Source organism: Ambystoma mexicanum, chromosome 3q (assembly GCF_040938575.1).
Source record: "Ambystoma mexicanum isolate Mex_15411 chromosome 3q, UKY_AmexF1_1, whole genome shotgun sequence".
Taxonomy (NCBI): domain Eukaryota; kingdom Metazoa; phylum Chordata; class Amphibia; order Caudata; family Ambystomatidae; genus Ambystoma; species Ambystoma mexicanum.
The window spans coordinates 451,352,595-451,367,661 of NC_090926.1; the positions used below are offsets into that span (position 1 = coordinate 451,352,595).

General features: G+C 45.5%; 1 protein-coding gene across 1 annotated transcript in view; it reads left to right on the plus strand.

Annotated features, from left to right (window-relative positions):
* Positions 1-489: 489 nt before the first annotated feature.
* Positions 490-15,067, plus strand: part of DIAPH1 (diaphanous related formin 1) — a 1,645,861-nt gene continuing 1,631,283 nt past the window's right edge. Inside the window, exon 1 of the mRNA XM_069654133.1 lies at positions 490-1,221. Within this exon, the coding sequence (XP_069510234.1) occupies positions 1,090-1,221 (132 nt within the window). The 5' untranslated portion in view covers positions 490-1,089. The remainder of the gene's footprint in view (positions 1,222-15,067) is intronic.

Consider the following 15,067-nt stretch of genomic DNA (forward strand, 5'->3'; position numbering starts at 1 on the left):
TTGATCTGAGCCCATCATTGAAATGTATCACTCACCCACCCACTGCACAGACAGGTTAACTAATGTGCTGTCTGGGTCTCAAGCAGCCCGCCTTAAAGTCACATAAATTACCTGCCACTGTAAAAAGCAGTAGATCTGTCGCCCAAATCTGTAGGCGGCAGGACTGCTTAAAAAGCAGTAGCCTACTGCCTAAATCAGTAGGGTTGGCAAGTATGATGCTAGTCAGCGGATAAAGCACCAAAAAAATAAACACTGAGTTTTGAAATTATCAAATTGTCATGAATGAAATATACAAAGCCCCGCCATTAAGAAAAAATGTGCGGTAACGTGTACATATAGTGCCCGGCACACTATCTGTCCATGAAGCTGTGGTGCTCGCGCTCCGAGCTCAGTAACCATACAGAACGCCGCCAGAGGGCGCTCCTTAGGCTCACCTGATAGTACCCCGCCCTGAACAGAGATCGTCCTTTCCTGTCAGTTCCAGGAAGTATCTCGCCCAGCATCCCCTCTTCCTGTACGCAGATGGTACAGCCCAGCCGCAGCAGCGCAACGCGGAAGCGCTTGAAGTTTGCCGGAGTTCTTGTCTGGGCTGCAGCCTGTTGCTTTTGGCCTCTCTACTTCACCAGGGGCCTCCGACAGGTTGTTAACGTGTCTAATGAATACTGCGGGTAGACGGCGAGGGAGGCACTGACGAAGAGGGGCTTTGAGACGATGTCCACCCTGGTCTGGTGTCACGCGCAATGAGAATTTGGTGGAGGGGCTCGTGCTCTGTTTTTTGATTGGCCGACCGAGCGCGCGCTCGCCATTGCCCCTGCGGTCACGCGCTCGGTCCCGTCAGTGGATTGGCTAGCAGTGTGAAGCCTCTCTTGCACCCGTGCTCGTGGACGAGCCCCCAGTTTGGCTCACTCCTGTCTGAACTGCACACCGGTACCTGCGGTGGATCGGGTTGCACACGCTGGTCCTCGCCCCCGTGTTCTTCTGCAGACACTCTCATTCTGCTGGAAATAGGGTGCACTGCTGCCCAGCTTGGTTTCCCGCCTCGTCGGTGTCTGAGGAGAACCGCAGCAGGAGCCTGCAGTAGCCAGGACTATGGAGCCTCCGAACGGTGGAGGGGAGCGTGGTGGCGGGGGTGGTGGAGTGCCCCCTGGACCGGCAAGGACCACAAAGGAAAAGAAGAAGCCGCGAAATCCTGAGGAGGGCGATGGCAAGTCCAAAAAATTTGTGAGTTTCCGGACTGTGTTCATGATTGGGGAAAGATGGGAGCAGGAAAGTTTGTGCCAGCCAGGTCCTATCTTCTTCCCCCGACGAGGTCCATTGAGGACAGGATCCCATCTCTCTCAGAGCTTCCCTAAAGTAACCTCCCACTACCACGCCCCAGAGCTGTCAAGCAAAACTTACCCAGGCAGGTACATGCTGTTTTAGGGGCACGCCCTATTTCCACTCAAGTGACCTTTCCTCCGGTGCTCTGACTGATGTTGGGGGAAGTTACACTGCCACCCTGACGTGTCCCTACACGGGCATAGGCACTTTGCTCCATTGATAGGTAACACTCCCATAGCTGTCACAGCGATTCCTCTCCATCCGAGTTTTTACCCAGAGCAGTCACTTCAACGCCTTCCTCCATAGCATCCCAAAATCCCACATAGGAGGAAGACCCGTCCCTTGAATTTCTTTTCCCCTCTTGCAGGGTTTTTGCGGGGATCTGGGCGGCAAAAGATGCGTGGGCCTCCCCTTATTTGCATCACAAAAAATGTCACAAAATGTATTTAATATCCATGGCAATCAAACCGTTTCAGTATATGAATGGTAACTGTTAATATTACGTATTTGGCAATATCAGGAGGGAAGCTTATTTTGGAGTAGTCGCCAGAGTGATCTGAATCCTTTGTAGACATGTCTAATTTTGACAGGTAAGCCTCAGTGAGATACATTGATTTATCCAGGAGCACACATTGGCTAAGCCAGAATTGTAGGTCAATGTGTAACTCCAGCACTTGAGCACATATCTTCACAGCTGTAGATAATAGAAATATTGGTTGTGATTGGTCTTTTTGCAACTTTGGTTTGAAAGCGCAATCGGATTGTGGCGTGCAATGCATAAAAGCGGTGTTTGTGTTCTGCTAACTGAAGTTAACTGTTTTTTTTGCAGCAGTTTCACGATTGCTTTTATTTTTATAGTATATATATTTGGCCATATTGTCCAAAGTAGCAATGTACCTTTTTAATTTGGATGATTATTTTGACTGTCAAATTAATCTCCAAGCAATGCTTTTATATTTAAAACAGTCAGCTACATTATCTCCCTCTCCTCATCGCAGTACTTATGAGATACCCAGCTCAATTGTCAGTCTCCTCTGGCCAGAGCTTCTTGGCTGGGCCTTGGGGTCCTGCCATTAGGATTGAAGTTTCGTATTGGTAAGTATTTGGAAGAGGGACATGGAAGTAATTCTCAGATTACTTTATGTAATCTTCATTGCTCCTTGTCTTGGTCTTCGTCACAGTATTTGCCTCCTGCCCCACCAGCCCAACATGCACCGAATGAGCCAAAAGGTATGGCCATTAGCTATGGTGTGTTTTTTTTTTCCTGAAGATTCCAAGGATGTACGGGTGAGGATTTGCACTGGGCCAGACAGGACAAAGTGCCTTTGCTGCAGATTTGAGTTATAGTGCAGTCAAAGTAAAGGCCATTTACTGGAAAGGTATTTAGGCAGTCAGGGTAAGAAATTCTGCAGGCCTTCAAATGTTATCAATAGGGTTCAAGTCCAAAAACAAGTGGCTCATTAACAGGGGCTGAACGTATCTTAAAGTGAAATATGCAAATTTAGTTCAAGTGTCCTTTCCTAATAGAAGAGAGTACGCAATACAAATGAACATTTTCTTTTAAAAAAAAAATGAACCATCAATACCTGGAAAAAGAACCAGATAGAGGCAATTTTCCTATTACCTGCAAAGTATAAAAGGTGTGCTTCTTTTAAACACACAAATCTATATTGAAATATTCCATGGACACCAATAAAAACCAATACAAGACGCGCTTTGAAGACATTTCAACTTGGTCTTGTGGGTCTGTGTGTGCCCTGAGAGCATGAGGCCCTGGGTTCAAATCCTAGTGGCCTAGCAACTTGGCTAAACAAGCTATTTTTGCATGCCGGTATCGAGGGGGATGGCATCCGCTCTGTGAAAAGGGGGCAGATGCTATCTACCCACTTATAGCCTCAACCTGTACCCTGAAAATCAGCTCAGTACCAGGGAGAACCCAACTTAAGCCCATCAACCGCTGTTTCCATACCCACGGCTCTGGTAAATCGTCCCAACCAATTTATCCTCTACCCTTCCCCCCCCCTGACTGCCATGTTTGGCTTTCAACTAGGGGTGTACCGGAATTCAACTCTGAGTGAGTATTCTGCCAAATTCCAACTGAAAATTAGATATTCAGCTTAATTTGTACTCTAAGCTGAATAGTTTCCCCTACAAAATACATGAAGTACTGCATTGACTGTGTCTGGAAACATTTGGGCATGTCATGTTATTCTTTTTTAAAAGGATCATTACACAAATGCTGCTGTCATTTTATTTGATTGACTGCAGACAGAGCAGGGGTGTGAAAATACAAAGTCTCAACCCTTCATGTGCTGGACAGACCGACTTTAATCTTGCTGAAGCAAAAATGTCATTATTTTTAATGTGCAATGAAATGTCTCTAGTTTCTCTGTATTTTGCAGTTGAAAACCATTGAGCTGGAACAATAGTTTACAAAGTCGCTATTGGAAAATTGTATTTTCTTTAGGGGCTTATTGATTTGGTGATGACCTGTGTGATTAATCTGGAAGTTACAGGTTCCAATCCACCAATTCCCATCCAAGTAATATAATTACAGGGATTACTAGAACTGCTGTGGAGCTTCAGGAAGTTCCAAATACTGAGGAAAATAGCTCGTGGGGGTAGTGTGCCTGCAGCAAAACACTAAATTCATGCTAAGGCTATGAAGCAAGTATGATGGCTCAGTGGAAAATGTTCCTGCACATTTCCTCCCTCCAACTATCTCATGTTGCCAAAATGAGTCCCTCTAAATTGTGTAAAAGTGACAGATGTTACTAAAGAATGTGCTGTCCAAGGATTGGGAGTTTTACAGAAAAATGTGTAACCAAAATGCCCCAAGTCTGTGGCAGCAGAAATATTCCACCCAACAATATAGAGTTAAGAAAGAAGGTTTTGTGTAAGAATGATGAGGAGATATATGTTTAGAATCATTGGACCAAATGGATATACAAGTGAAGCAAATAAGTGAACTAAGCATGGCTACAGTGTCAGCCGAGAAGAACGGAGGACTCGGCATTCCCTATATATTTTTATCTGGTGTCTTTTACCATGCTCCGAAACACCACACACATACCCTACCCGAAAAACAAAGAAAAATACAACCTATAAATGAAAAGACATGTTTCAAATGCCTCATTCCCACTTGTATTCAGTAGCGCTTTAGCAGTCAGCAGGGTGCTAATTGATATAATCACTCATATTTTTGTATTTGTGTTCTCCCCTCGCAGTGATTGCATACATACATACTAAACATTTGGGCTAGTCCTAGTTACTTGAGGCCTGCCCAACAAGCGACACCCATGAATGCACAAAAATACAAACTGCTGTTATTGAACAGTTTATTTTCTGATAATGTATTACTTTCATGGTTTACACAAACATGTTCTGTAGACGATAAAGAAGAGAAATGCAATAGGAAATGGATGTGTGTGTTTCTTGTCTACAAACCTGTATTTATTAAAAAGGCATCTGTTCGGCTCCGTCTGAATACTTGTCCAAATATCCGGTATTCGGCCGACACTTAAATCTATTCGCTACAATCCTACTTTCAACAATATTCTGTTTAATAAAGAGTACTTAAAAAGTACACAGATCATCATTAAACTACTCCAGAAATATAGGAATCCTCATAGAAATATGCTAAAAAGAAAGAATACAACTGTTATTTTCCCTTACCTTGAAGACTACAAATACCAGAATGCAATTCAACAAAAGGATACAAAAATCGTTGTAGGCATTCTTTCAAGATTTAGACTCGGAAGATCATGTGAAAAGGTAACGTGGTGTTTTGCATAGTTTGATACAGACATACTTCATGTGATGCTAGTGAAATGTGAAATTCTACAAAACAATAAACGTATTAGACACACCAAAAAGCAAGCACATGAAAACTAGCGAGAACGTTGCCAACTTTTTTTGTTAATATGTTTTAATTGTCCTCAAAAAAGACAACTTGGGTATAAAACTAGGTTCTTGTATGTGCTTTCAGAAGGTTATAGGTCAAAGTATCGACTCAAAATGGTCGAATGACAAAAGGGTCGAGTCCATTCGATGGAAAAAAAGGATCGCATTTTGTTTCTGTTTTTGGTGTAAAGACACCTTTTTTTAGCTTAACTATAGCAACAAAAAAAAAATAAATTTTTTAAAAAAAATCGATCCTTTTGTTTTCGGTCGAATGCACTCTCACCTTTTGGCATTCGATCCTTTTGATTTAGGTACTTTAACTGGACACCCTTTCAGAATACCAAAACAATGGTTCTTAAATGGAACAAGCGCTAACTGTGAGGCCCGCTGGGGTTGAATAGGCTGCTGGGCAGGTAGGCGTATACTTGTCTCTAGAAGAGTCATATGGGGTTACATCAGTCTCGGAAAGACTGGCCCAAATAGCCCTGTGTCTGGAAGCAGTGCAGCCCCCGTTCAATGCAATTTATATAACTTCATATACTCACTGCAGCTGGTGCCTCCGGGTGCCCAAGAACCGGGGGTAACGACGCATGCCCCGCGCCGGCTCTGTCCTTTTTGCTCTCAGACCCTCTGCTGGAGCTGTACTATTGGGGGATTTGCCTCCTTTCCTGTGACCTCCCTGGCAATGTTTTGTATTGCATACACTAAGAAATTATTGATGTTGGTCTTGGATAAGAAACAAAATCACATTCTGGCTAAAGAGTTGCCGCCTTGTATCTCTCTATCTGCTTGGCCCTGTAAACTAAACGTAAGCATAGTTTGCTATCTAATCATTGCTTTTAATGAAATAAAACTTCACTCTTCTCTACCTTCTCCGGAGCACGTTTCATCCTCTTGACACAGTCAGCAGGGCCGGCCTTAGAAGCCGCAGCACCCCGGGCAGCAAATGAAAAAGGTGGCGTGGCACCTCACGCATCGCTATTCATGGGGCTAGGGGTGGGGGGAGCACCACATTTTTGATTAGGCACGGTAGGCGCCCTATTGTTATTAGATGCTCTTCACTCCCGAGAGCAAAGCGCATTTTAATTTCAATAGGGCACCTGCCGCGCCCTCTCCCACCACGCCAGCTCAGGGGAGACCTTGAACGACTCCCTGCAAGCTGGCGTGGCAGGGGTCTAATGGCAGGGCGCCCCGGGCGGCCGCCCGATCCGCCCTGCCCTAAGGCCAGCTTCGACAGTCAAGAGTACTTGACCTGGGATCTAATTTTGCTTCAAAACGTATATGTGCGAGCTGGGAGAACCAAGACCATATTTAAACCAAGCTGTGTTTGGTGGTATTTTTCCCTCACGTTACACTATACCGATCATTGCACTAACTGAAACATTATTAAAACAATACCATTCAAACGTTAAATCACGATGACAGAAGCAGTCTTAAGCCAACGGAAACTGCCTTGTATCACTTTTAGTGTAGGTATGTAAATAAATACATTCTCCACCATTCTCCACCTATCTCTTATAGGCTCCACGTTATCTTATTGCAAACCTGCAAATAAACCTTTGCAAAGTCGATAGCTGCATCATCATACCGCCTTTAGGGGCCGGCAACATACTGTAAACATTGTCGAAGTGTGTCTTTGAATAACCAAAACATTCACCACTGTGAAAGCTGCTTAGTTCAAACTTCTGGAGTGGGCGGAGCCTACAATGATTTCCTTTGGGAATTCAGGACGAACAAAGACGCCGCTTAAGTAAGTTACTGCTTAGCAAATGACAGCACATAAACTTTGTTTATTTTGTCTCGTTTTAATTTTTTTTTAAATTAGTTAAAGCAAATTCAACTTTAACATGCATAGCAGCTAGTTAACAGAGAACCATTTAATCACTATTTCTCTAGAAAGAATGAAAACACGGTGGCTAAAAGTAAAAATATTTAGAAAGTAAAACAACTTTCATCACTGTTACAGAATAAATTCATAAGAAAGTGCAAAAAATCACACATCAGTGTCACCTATACAGCAGCGTTTAAAAACATTCAAGGAAGACCTAACATTCAATGTTCATCCAACTTGAGGGATTTGAGAAAGATTGTCACTGTGACCACTGTGTAGGTAGTGTGGCCTGACAAGCATTCAGACCAAATTTGCATGCCCAATCCCACTTCCAAAGCACACCTTTTTTTAAAATGGGTCCATTTCTGCGCCCTTAGGGCCGGCCGGGCAAGCTGTCATTAGATGCTCAAGAGTTTCATCCTCAACCTTCTAAAAACGACAATCCAACTGATCAGCATCGAAGGGGCCATGTCTAATCAGGATTTGTTTTGTCAGATGCAGGCTCCAACTGAAATGCAGGAAGCTGAGCCTGACTCCTTTTGCTGGATACATGGCCAAAAAGGTGGCTAACGTGCTTTGCCTCTTATGGTCACCTCTCAGTTGACTTGGGGAGGAATAGCCATGCATTTCTTTTCAATTGTGTTGGTCGAGTCGTTTTTAAATAGGAGTTTTCTCACTCTACAGAGGTTCACTCTAAGTTCAATTACAGAACTGTTATTTCTGTTAATCAATGATTACAAAAGTTGAAGATCTCATTCATCCAAGGACCTTTCCCTGCCACAGGTATACTTTCCAGGGCCAAGAATAAATAATCAGGTGCTGGACATAAGATTTTCCTGAGCAATGACTGTGTGTTCCACTGTGCCCGTAACGAGATGTTGCCAAATTCATAATGAATAGCGTATATGGGTACTGAATTTGGAACGTGCAAGACCCAACGCCAGACTAGGGCCTCAAGGCACCATGTTCATCGCAGCTAGAGGGCTATATATCTATCCCAAACAAGATTTTAGGAACAATGTTGCCCTCATAACATTTTAAACTAGCTTTCAGGGAGTAGGTACTATAGCGGGCATCAACTCTCAACAGTTGGTTAGATAAGGACATGATGCCCCCCCTCTGCCACTTTATCAACCTAGGCAATGATGGATTGGCCATGATAAAAAAAATCCCAGGTATAACCGGGAGTTCACCCTAGCCACTGGTTCTGAACCTATGTGTCATTTAAAAGTCGGTTTTCCTTTTTTTTTTTTGTGCAGCCTTTTGAACATTGCAGAATGTAGGACCCAGTCATTCTATGAGACAACGTTTATTTGTTTCCCTGCTTGTTGGGAATCCACGTTGTTCAAGATTCGCCAGAAGTCCGTAGGTTCGAGCAGAAGTCAGTCTAGGAAATATGACAATATTCTAATCTCGACACAGTTCTGTTCATTTTGATATCTTAAGGGCATTTTAACTCCCCCTTCTCCTGCAATAGTTGCATAGTTATTCTCTATACAACTAATATTACCTGTTCACGATAAGCCGGGCCTGAAAATGAAATGTTGTGTTTTGTGTGTATTGTCTCTCACCATCATTGCCGATCAGCTGAACAATTGAACTTTTGCATCGTTTAGCATCATGCATTTCACCGGTGCATTTTTATTTGACCGTAGGAGACCTTATTTTACACTGCACTATGGATATGGCATGCATTCCTAGTGCCATTTGGCAACGTTACATTTCAAAACCACGAATGCGTACATTAGGTGAACATTTAAACATAACCTGCACAATCTCAGAAAGCAGTATTACTTTTGTTACAGTAATGAAAGCCAACGTTTTTGCTGTAAAAATTTACATTTCGGCTGTTCACGCAAAACCGCGTGGAATCCATAAGAACACCACAGTAGATTGACGTGCCTGTCGCAGCAGTATATGCTACCTGTAGGTCCGTTTCAAATCCCAACTACCTTTAGTGTTTCATCCTTCTAAGGTCGCTACAATGGTCACCCTGTAGTGGGTTGTTGTTACACATTTTCTTTGTAGTGTTTTGCAGCTACCAGGCGGTAAGGAAGCCCTATACAAAATATAGTACATGCTAGTTAGGGCTTTGAAACAGAAATATTGCTTATTCCATGATAGGAAAACCTGACTGCAGCCCATCCTCGAGAGAGATCTGACATCATGTAGCAGAACTCTTGCCCGTTCAGTCAGGAGGGACGTGTCTCAGTGGCTTTATTTGGGAACTGAACTTTGTTTTCTAGGTATCTACACGTGAAGAATGCATCGGTAGTCTTTGAATTGGGAATTGTTTTTAGTTTTTTGGGTTTTCCCTAAAGGGACAATTTCACAAACCTCTTAAAAAAAGAGTTTTGGTCTGTGCGTTTGTGCCAATGTAATTGAGATGTTGACCGAAAAACTTGGATGCCTTTCCCTTTGCAATCCATGACATTAAAAACAGCAGTTAGCTCACTTTATGTGGATGTTGCCTTGAAGTATAGAATGCTCCATGTTATTTAGGAGTGTCAACGCTTCAGGTATGAAATGCAGTTTAATACTACAAAACATAACCATTTATACCATTTGATTAAGAAATATTTGTGTGTTAGTACAAGATGTTGGAAAACAAGCTTTTGAGATTGACCAATGGCTTGTGTTACAGACTTTGTGTTCCTTTGCCCAGTGTCTGCTTCTGAAAACTGAACTCGGACCGCCCCCCCGCCCCCCATCCCCTGAATTCATATGCTTGTTTGGTTCTTTTGGATGCTTGAAATGCTGTTCCATGGGATTATAGCAGTGGTATTAATTATAGTTTTTAAAACATTCCTTTTTTAAAATATTGCGCCCACCGCTCCCCCATTGAGTAAAAATATTATTTCCGGGTCCATTCCACATGGTATGACTGCTTATGTTTTCTATTAAAAGCAGTCACTGTAATCCCTTTTTTAAAAACACCCTTCCCTCCTAGGGTGCCAGCCCCACAGTTTGAAGACCACTGGATTAGAGAGAATCATTGGTTCCGAGAACTGTTGGTTTTCTTATATTCTGACAAGTTGGTGGCCCATTTTGTTTCCAGGTTGCTGCTACAGCCTTCATGGCGTTGTTGTCTTTATAAAAAGGTCTGTGTGTGGCTAGCTTGGTATAGTTGATAAAACTGCATGTGAGTGCTTTTCTGCATCATCTTTTGGATAGTGATGTGTCTAGTAGGGATTCCCTCGCTTACTGCCTTCTTTCCCTTTGATAAAGCACTGATAGGTGATATATCTCAGAGAATGGTTTAATTTCTAAGCATGCTTTTTCTCCCATGCCTTCCCAAAATGGATAGAACTTGAGTAGCATAAATATATTTATTAATTGCGGCTATGAGATTCTTCCTTGCACATTGGATCAAAGCATTTCTTTATTAAAAGCTATGTTCCTTTTACACCTCGTTCAACACCTCGTTTTGAATGTATTTCTGGTATTGTCATTAGTTGTATATCGCAGTGTCTATAAACGTTTTGGAAGAAAGTTAACCGTAATCCTGATTTTCCAATTTTTTGGCCCGAATGTGTCATACACCTAAACAGGCATATGGTGTCTGCAAACCTTGCCATTTCTGTTGTTCTTTCTATCTTTATTGTGTTTTATTTTCTGGACAAAGGTTCTTCTGTCATACTGAAAAGGAGCAAGGAAAGGGGGCTATGCGCTCATGTCTCTATTTTCGGTTCAGGGCTTGCAAAATCTACTAGCCCACTAGCATTGGTGAGTAGTTTTTATGAAGGGCGAGTACCATTTGCATGATACTAGACCTTGCTGGCGAGTATGGGGAAGTTACTTATTTTCCATTAAAAAAAATCTTATTTAATTCTCCTGTTTAGCAACCCCACAACAGGATAAAAAAGCACAAAGAAAACAGAGTTATGCTTGAAGGTACAGCTCCAGGAACTGCGAGCTGTCTCCTTTGCTGATGTTCCTTTTGCACTAATGTTCCTGTAAGTGGTATTAATTAGTGCAAAGGAGACAGCTTAAAGATAAAACTTTTCTGTATGGCCTCCAGCACACTTTGGGAAACAACTCACAGTGAACTCGGGAGCATGTTTTTAGATTTGGAATTTTGAGTTTGGTACTGAGGAACTTATTTATTGCCTGAATTAGATAGGGCAAGCCTCTTCTACCTGTCTCCTTACTCCGCGCATACCAGGGTCTTGCACCTCAGCAGGGCAGAGTTAGCATGGTTGGAGGGAAAGATAGGTTGTACGCATTGATGACAGTAAAATGTAAATAAATTGAGTTTGAGACCTGTGTGATCTATTAAAAATGGAAACCTAGTTCTTGCAGATAGAAAGATAATCAAAAGCTATCAACACATTAAATTAGAACAGGATTAGATTAAGTAAACAGCTAGTAGGTGGCGCTGTTGAGCAGCCCAAGATTTCCAGCTCCGTGCGGCTTCGGCACTGATCCGTCCACATCTGCGGTCTGCCACGTTTATTTTTGTCATCGCCTCGCTGAGCAGCTAACTACACCGCTGGGCGTGCATCTGGCAAGTTTGGGCTAGATCCGACATCCGGGGGCCCAGCGGTGGCACCTGTGGCGGTGGTGGGCTTTGTGTGTTCCCTGGCCCCGGCGCTTGCCTGGCTCCTCTCTCCCGCTCCTGTGCTGTGGCTGCTGAAAAGGCACCTCCGGGTTCCCTCCTCCTGAAGCATCTGTGGAGGAGGGGTGCCTGACCATACTGCGGCGATTCGACTCTGCCAGCCGTGGGGTACCCACGCGAGGCTGACGGCTGCGCGGCCTGGGCCCCTGCGAGGGCTTGTGCCGGAGCGCGGCCTGCCCCCCCCGCGCTGTGAGCCCACACCCATTCACTGGGGGCGACACCTTATCTGCGGCTGGAGCCCGGCTGCCTCCCGGGTGGGACAACCCTGCTGCTTGCGCCGTCCCCGCGGCGGACCAGGTGAGGAGCGGGGGAGGTGCACACTGTTGCCTTCGGCTGATGACTGCGGGTGTCCGGGGGCATTACTGGCCCAGTAGCCATCCTGTATCATTGACATCTACCCCCCCCCTGGGCCTGTCCAGATGACCCTCTTGCTTCTCTGCTTGGTGGATTAAAAATTGGAAATCTAAACCTATGTGGGCTCACTCTGCCTGTCAAGACCACCTGGCTGCTGGCTCTAAGTGACCTCGGTCCACGCGGCGGCCCCCACGCCCGTGCATGGCCTCTCACCATCTGGCCTCTGCATGCGAGGGGTGAGTAACTCCCGCCCCCCTCCTGAAGTATTGTGGAGCTAATAACTACGGTCCCTGCCTGACTCTGCTGACCCACCAACGCGGCCTGTACACGGAAAGGGACAGTAGGCCACAACTATTGCTGCACCTTCTACTTGTTAGCTGTACCCATCAGTCTACTACTGCCCCTGACTGCCCCTGGGCGACCAGCGCCGCACATTTGGCTGCACCTTCACTACCACTGTCTGCCCTCGCCGCGGCCTGTGTAGGCTGCTGGCACCGGGGCATCGCCTGATAGCCGTTAATCTCTTTGTGGCCTATACCCTCCATACTACCATCTGCTCCTCCAGTGGGCCCCTACCACACCTAGGCTTCCTCTAGCAATGTCAAGCCGATCCAAGGGAGCGGCCAAAGGGGGTGCAATGGACAAATTTGCTAAAACGGTCCAGAGGGCTGAGGCGGGCCACATGTCCTCTCTACAAGAGGAGCCCGAGTCGGATCCGCATCCTGGGATTGTTACGCCAGATCTTCCTACACTGATGTAGTCAATGGCCAAAAACTTCACCTCTTTTCACGAAAAGTTGGACGACATCAATGCAAGCGTTGCCTCACTAAAAACTCGAGTTGACCAGGCGGGGTCCATGATTACTGAAGTTGAAAATACAATCTCTACCAATGAGGATGGAATACACACGCTCCAAGACATGGTGGCCTCTCTGTACCGAGATATGAAGAGTGTAAAGGCAAAATGTGATGGTTTGGAATCTCGCTCCCGCAGAAACAACCTGCACATTATTGGGGTTCCCGAGAATGCACTCAAAGGGCGGATGGAAGACGCGGTAGAAAAACTACTTGAAGACCTGCTGGTTAACCCGGCCCTCTCACCGTACTTCACTGTGGAGCGGGCTGACCGGGCCCTATCGCCACGACCTAAGCCGGGCGATATCCCCAGGACCATCATTGCCAAAATTCTTAATTACCGGGATAGGGGCCTCATCCTCGACCTGTCTCGTGAGAAGGGAGACCTACGCCTTAAGGCCCACACCATTAGAATTTTCCCAGACTTCTCATTAGCGGTACAGCAAGAGAGGCGTCAATTCCTCGGTGTCAAGAAACTGCTTAGGGAGCGCAAAGTCCCGTATGCTATACTGTTCCCGGCGCAACTCAAACTCGCCCACAATGGCAAATTATACTACTTCACTGTCCCAGACGAGGCAGTGAAATTCATCGAGTCGCAAATACCTAACCCAGGAGGCGGTCGTGTCAATGACAATTGACTATGAACTGCCTAGCCCGAAGAGCCTCATCCTACCCACTGATCCTTAAGGTGTAATGTGTCGATGGCAACGTAGTATTGCTCACTCAGCAAATATGGCTCCCGATGTGGCCTAACCCATCTAGTATTCCTTGATTCTGAATGTGACGATGGCAATGTTGTACTGCAAACTCGGCCCCTAACGCATGCATCCGGGCTATGGCTCAGCCCTTGTACTATGGACATTGATCCCCTTTTCCCTTCTAGGGCGTGGAGCTGGCCATGAGTCCTAAATATTTCTTCAGTGCCATCTTGCCTTTGACAACCTACTGGCTTTAAGGGCCTGACATAGGGTCCGTTTACCGCAGAAACCTCTCTGAAAGCTCACGCTGTCCTACATGACGTTCAAACTGCTGACCGCACGGCAACAGCACACCTCACTGCAATTGCAATGCTTATGTTTTGTTGGATGTTGCTGCTTGTGTTGGCCCCTGTTGGGCCATGAAAAGGGCATATCCCTGTTGGATCCTGCCCTCCGACCTCTACTTCCCAGTAAGTGTCGGTTGAATTGGGGTCACCTGCATCTGGGGTGGGGGGGATCTGCACTGCAAGTTGGGGGTGGGCATTGAGGGTGGGGGGAGATAATGTTGGGGAAACGTTATTGAAAAAGGCAGAGGCAGACTGGCAGACCACATGACATCGGGGCGCCCACATAGGGGCGTATCCCACCCTACATGTAATCTACGACGACAGTGGTGGGATGTTGCCTAATCTCTTACAATGCCTACAACAGTGATGTCCTGGAACATTCGGGGCTTAAGTAACTACACCAAGGCTCGTAAAATCATGTCCTACGCTAACAGACACAGCTGCAAAATATTACTATTACAGGAAACGCACTCCACGGGCCCTCTGACTAAGTGTATGGCACCTTCGTGGGGACCCCACAGATATTCCACCTCCTACTCAACTCGGGCCAGGGGGGTGTTGACAATGATTCACAAAAAACTTAAGTATTCACTCCACAAGCGCTATGTAGACCCGGAGGGAAGATACATCATATTGCACTGCGCAATAGCCAATAGAGAATACTTATTGGTGAATACCTATGGCCCTAACGTGGACTCCCCCGGTCTCCCCCACCCCCTGACTTTGTCGACCAGGTGGCATCTATATTGCTGGGCTATGTAGGGGTGCAGATCATCTGGGGGGGGTACATGAATTTCATATTAGACATCATACTGGACAGATCAGACACAGCTCCCAGACCACTGTCCGGCACGTAGACTCCTAGCGCACAGCACAACACTTGATATTCGAGACGCATGGCGGGCACTGCATCCACAAAACACGTGAGTACACTCACTACTCCTCAGTGCACGACAGCTCGTCCAGAATTGACATGTTCATTCTGTCAAGCACGATGATGGGGAGAGTGGTGGAAACACAAATACTTGCTCGCACCCTCGGGTCATTCACCGATTTTGTTATACCTAGAACTAGGAGCATCTGCCCCTACCATAAACACATGACGATTCAAGTCTTCCGCCCTACAGGATATCGTATTCAAG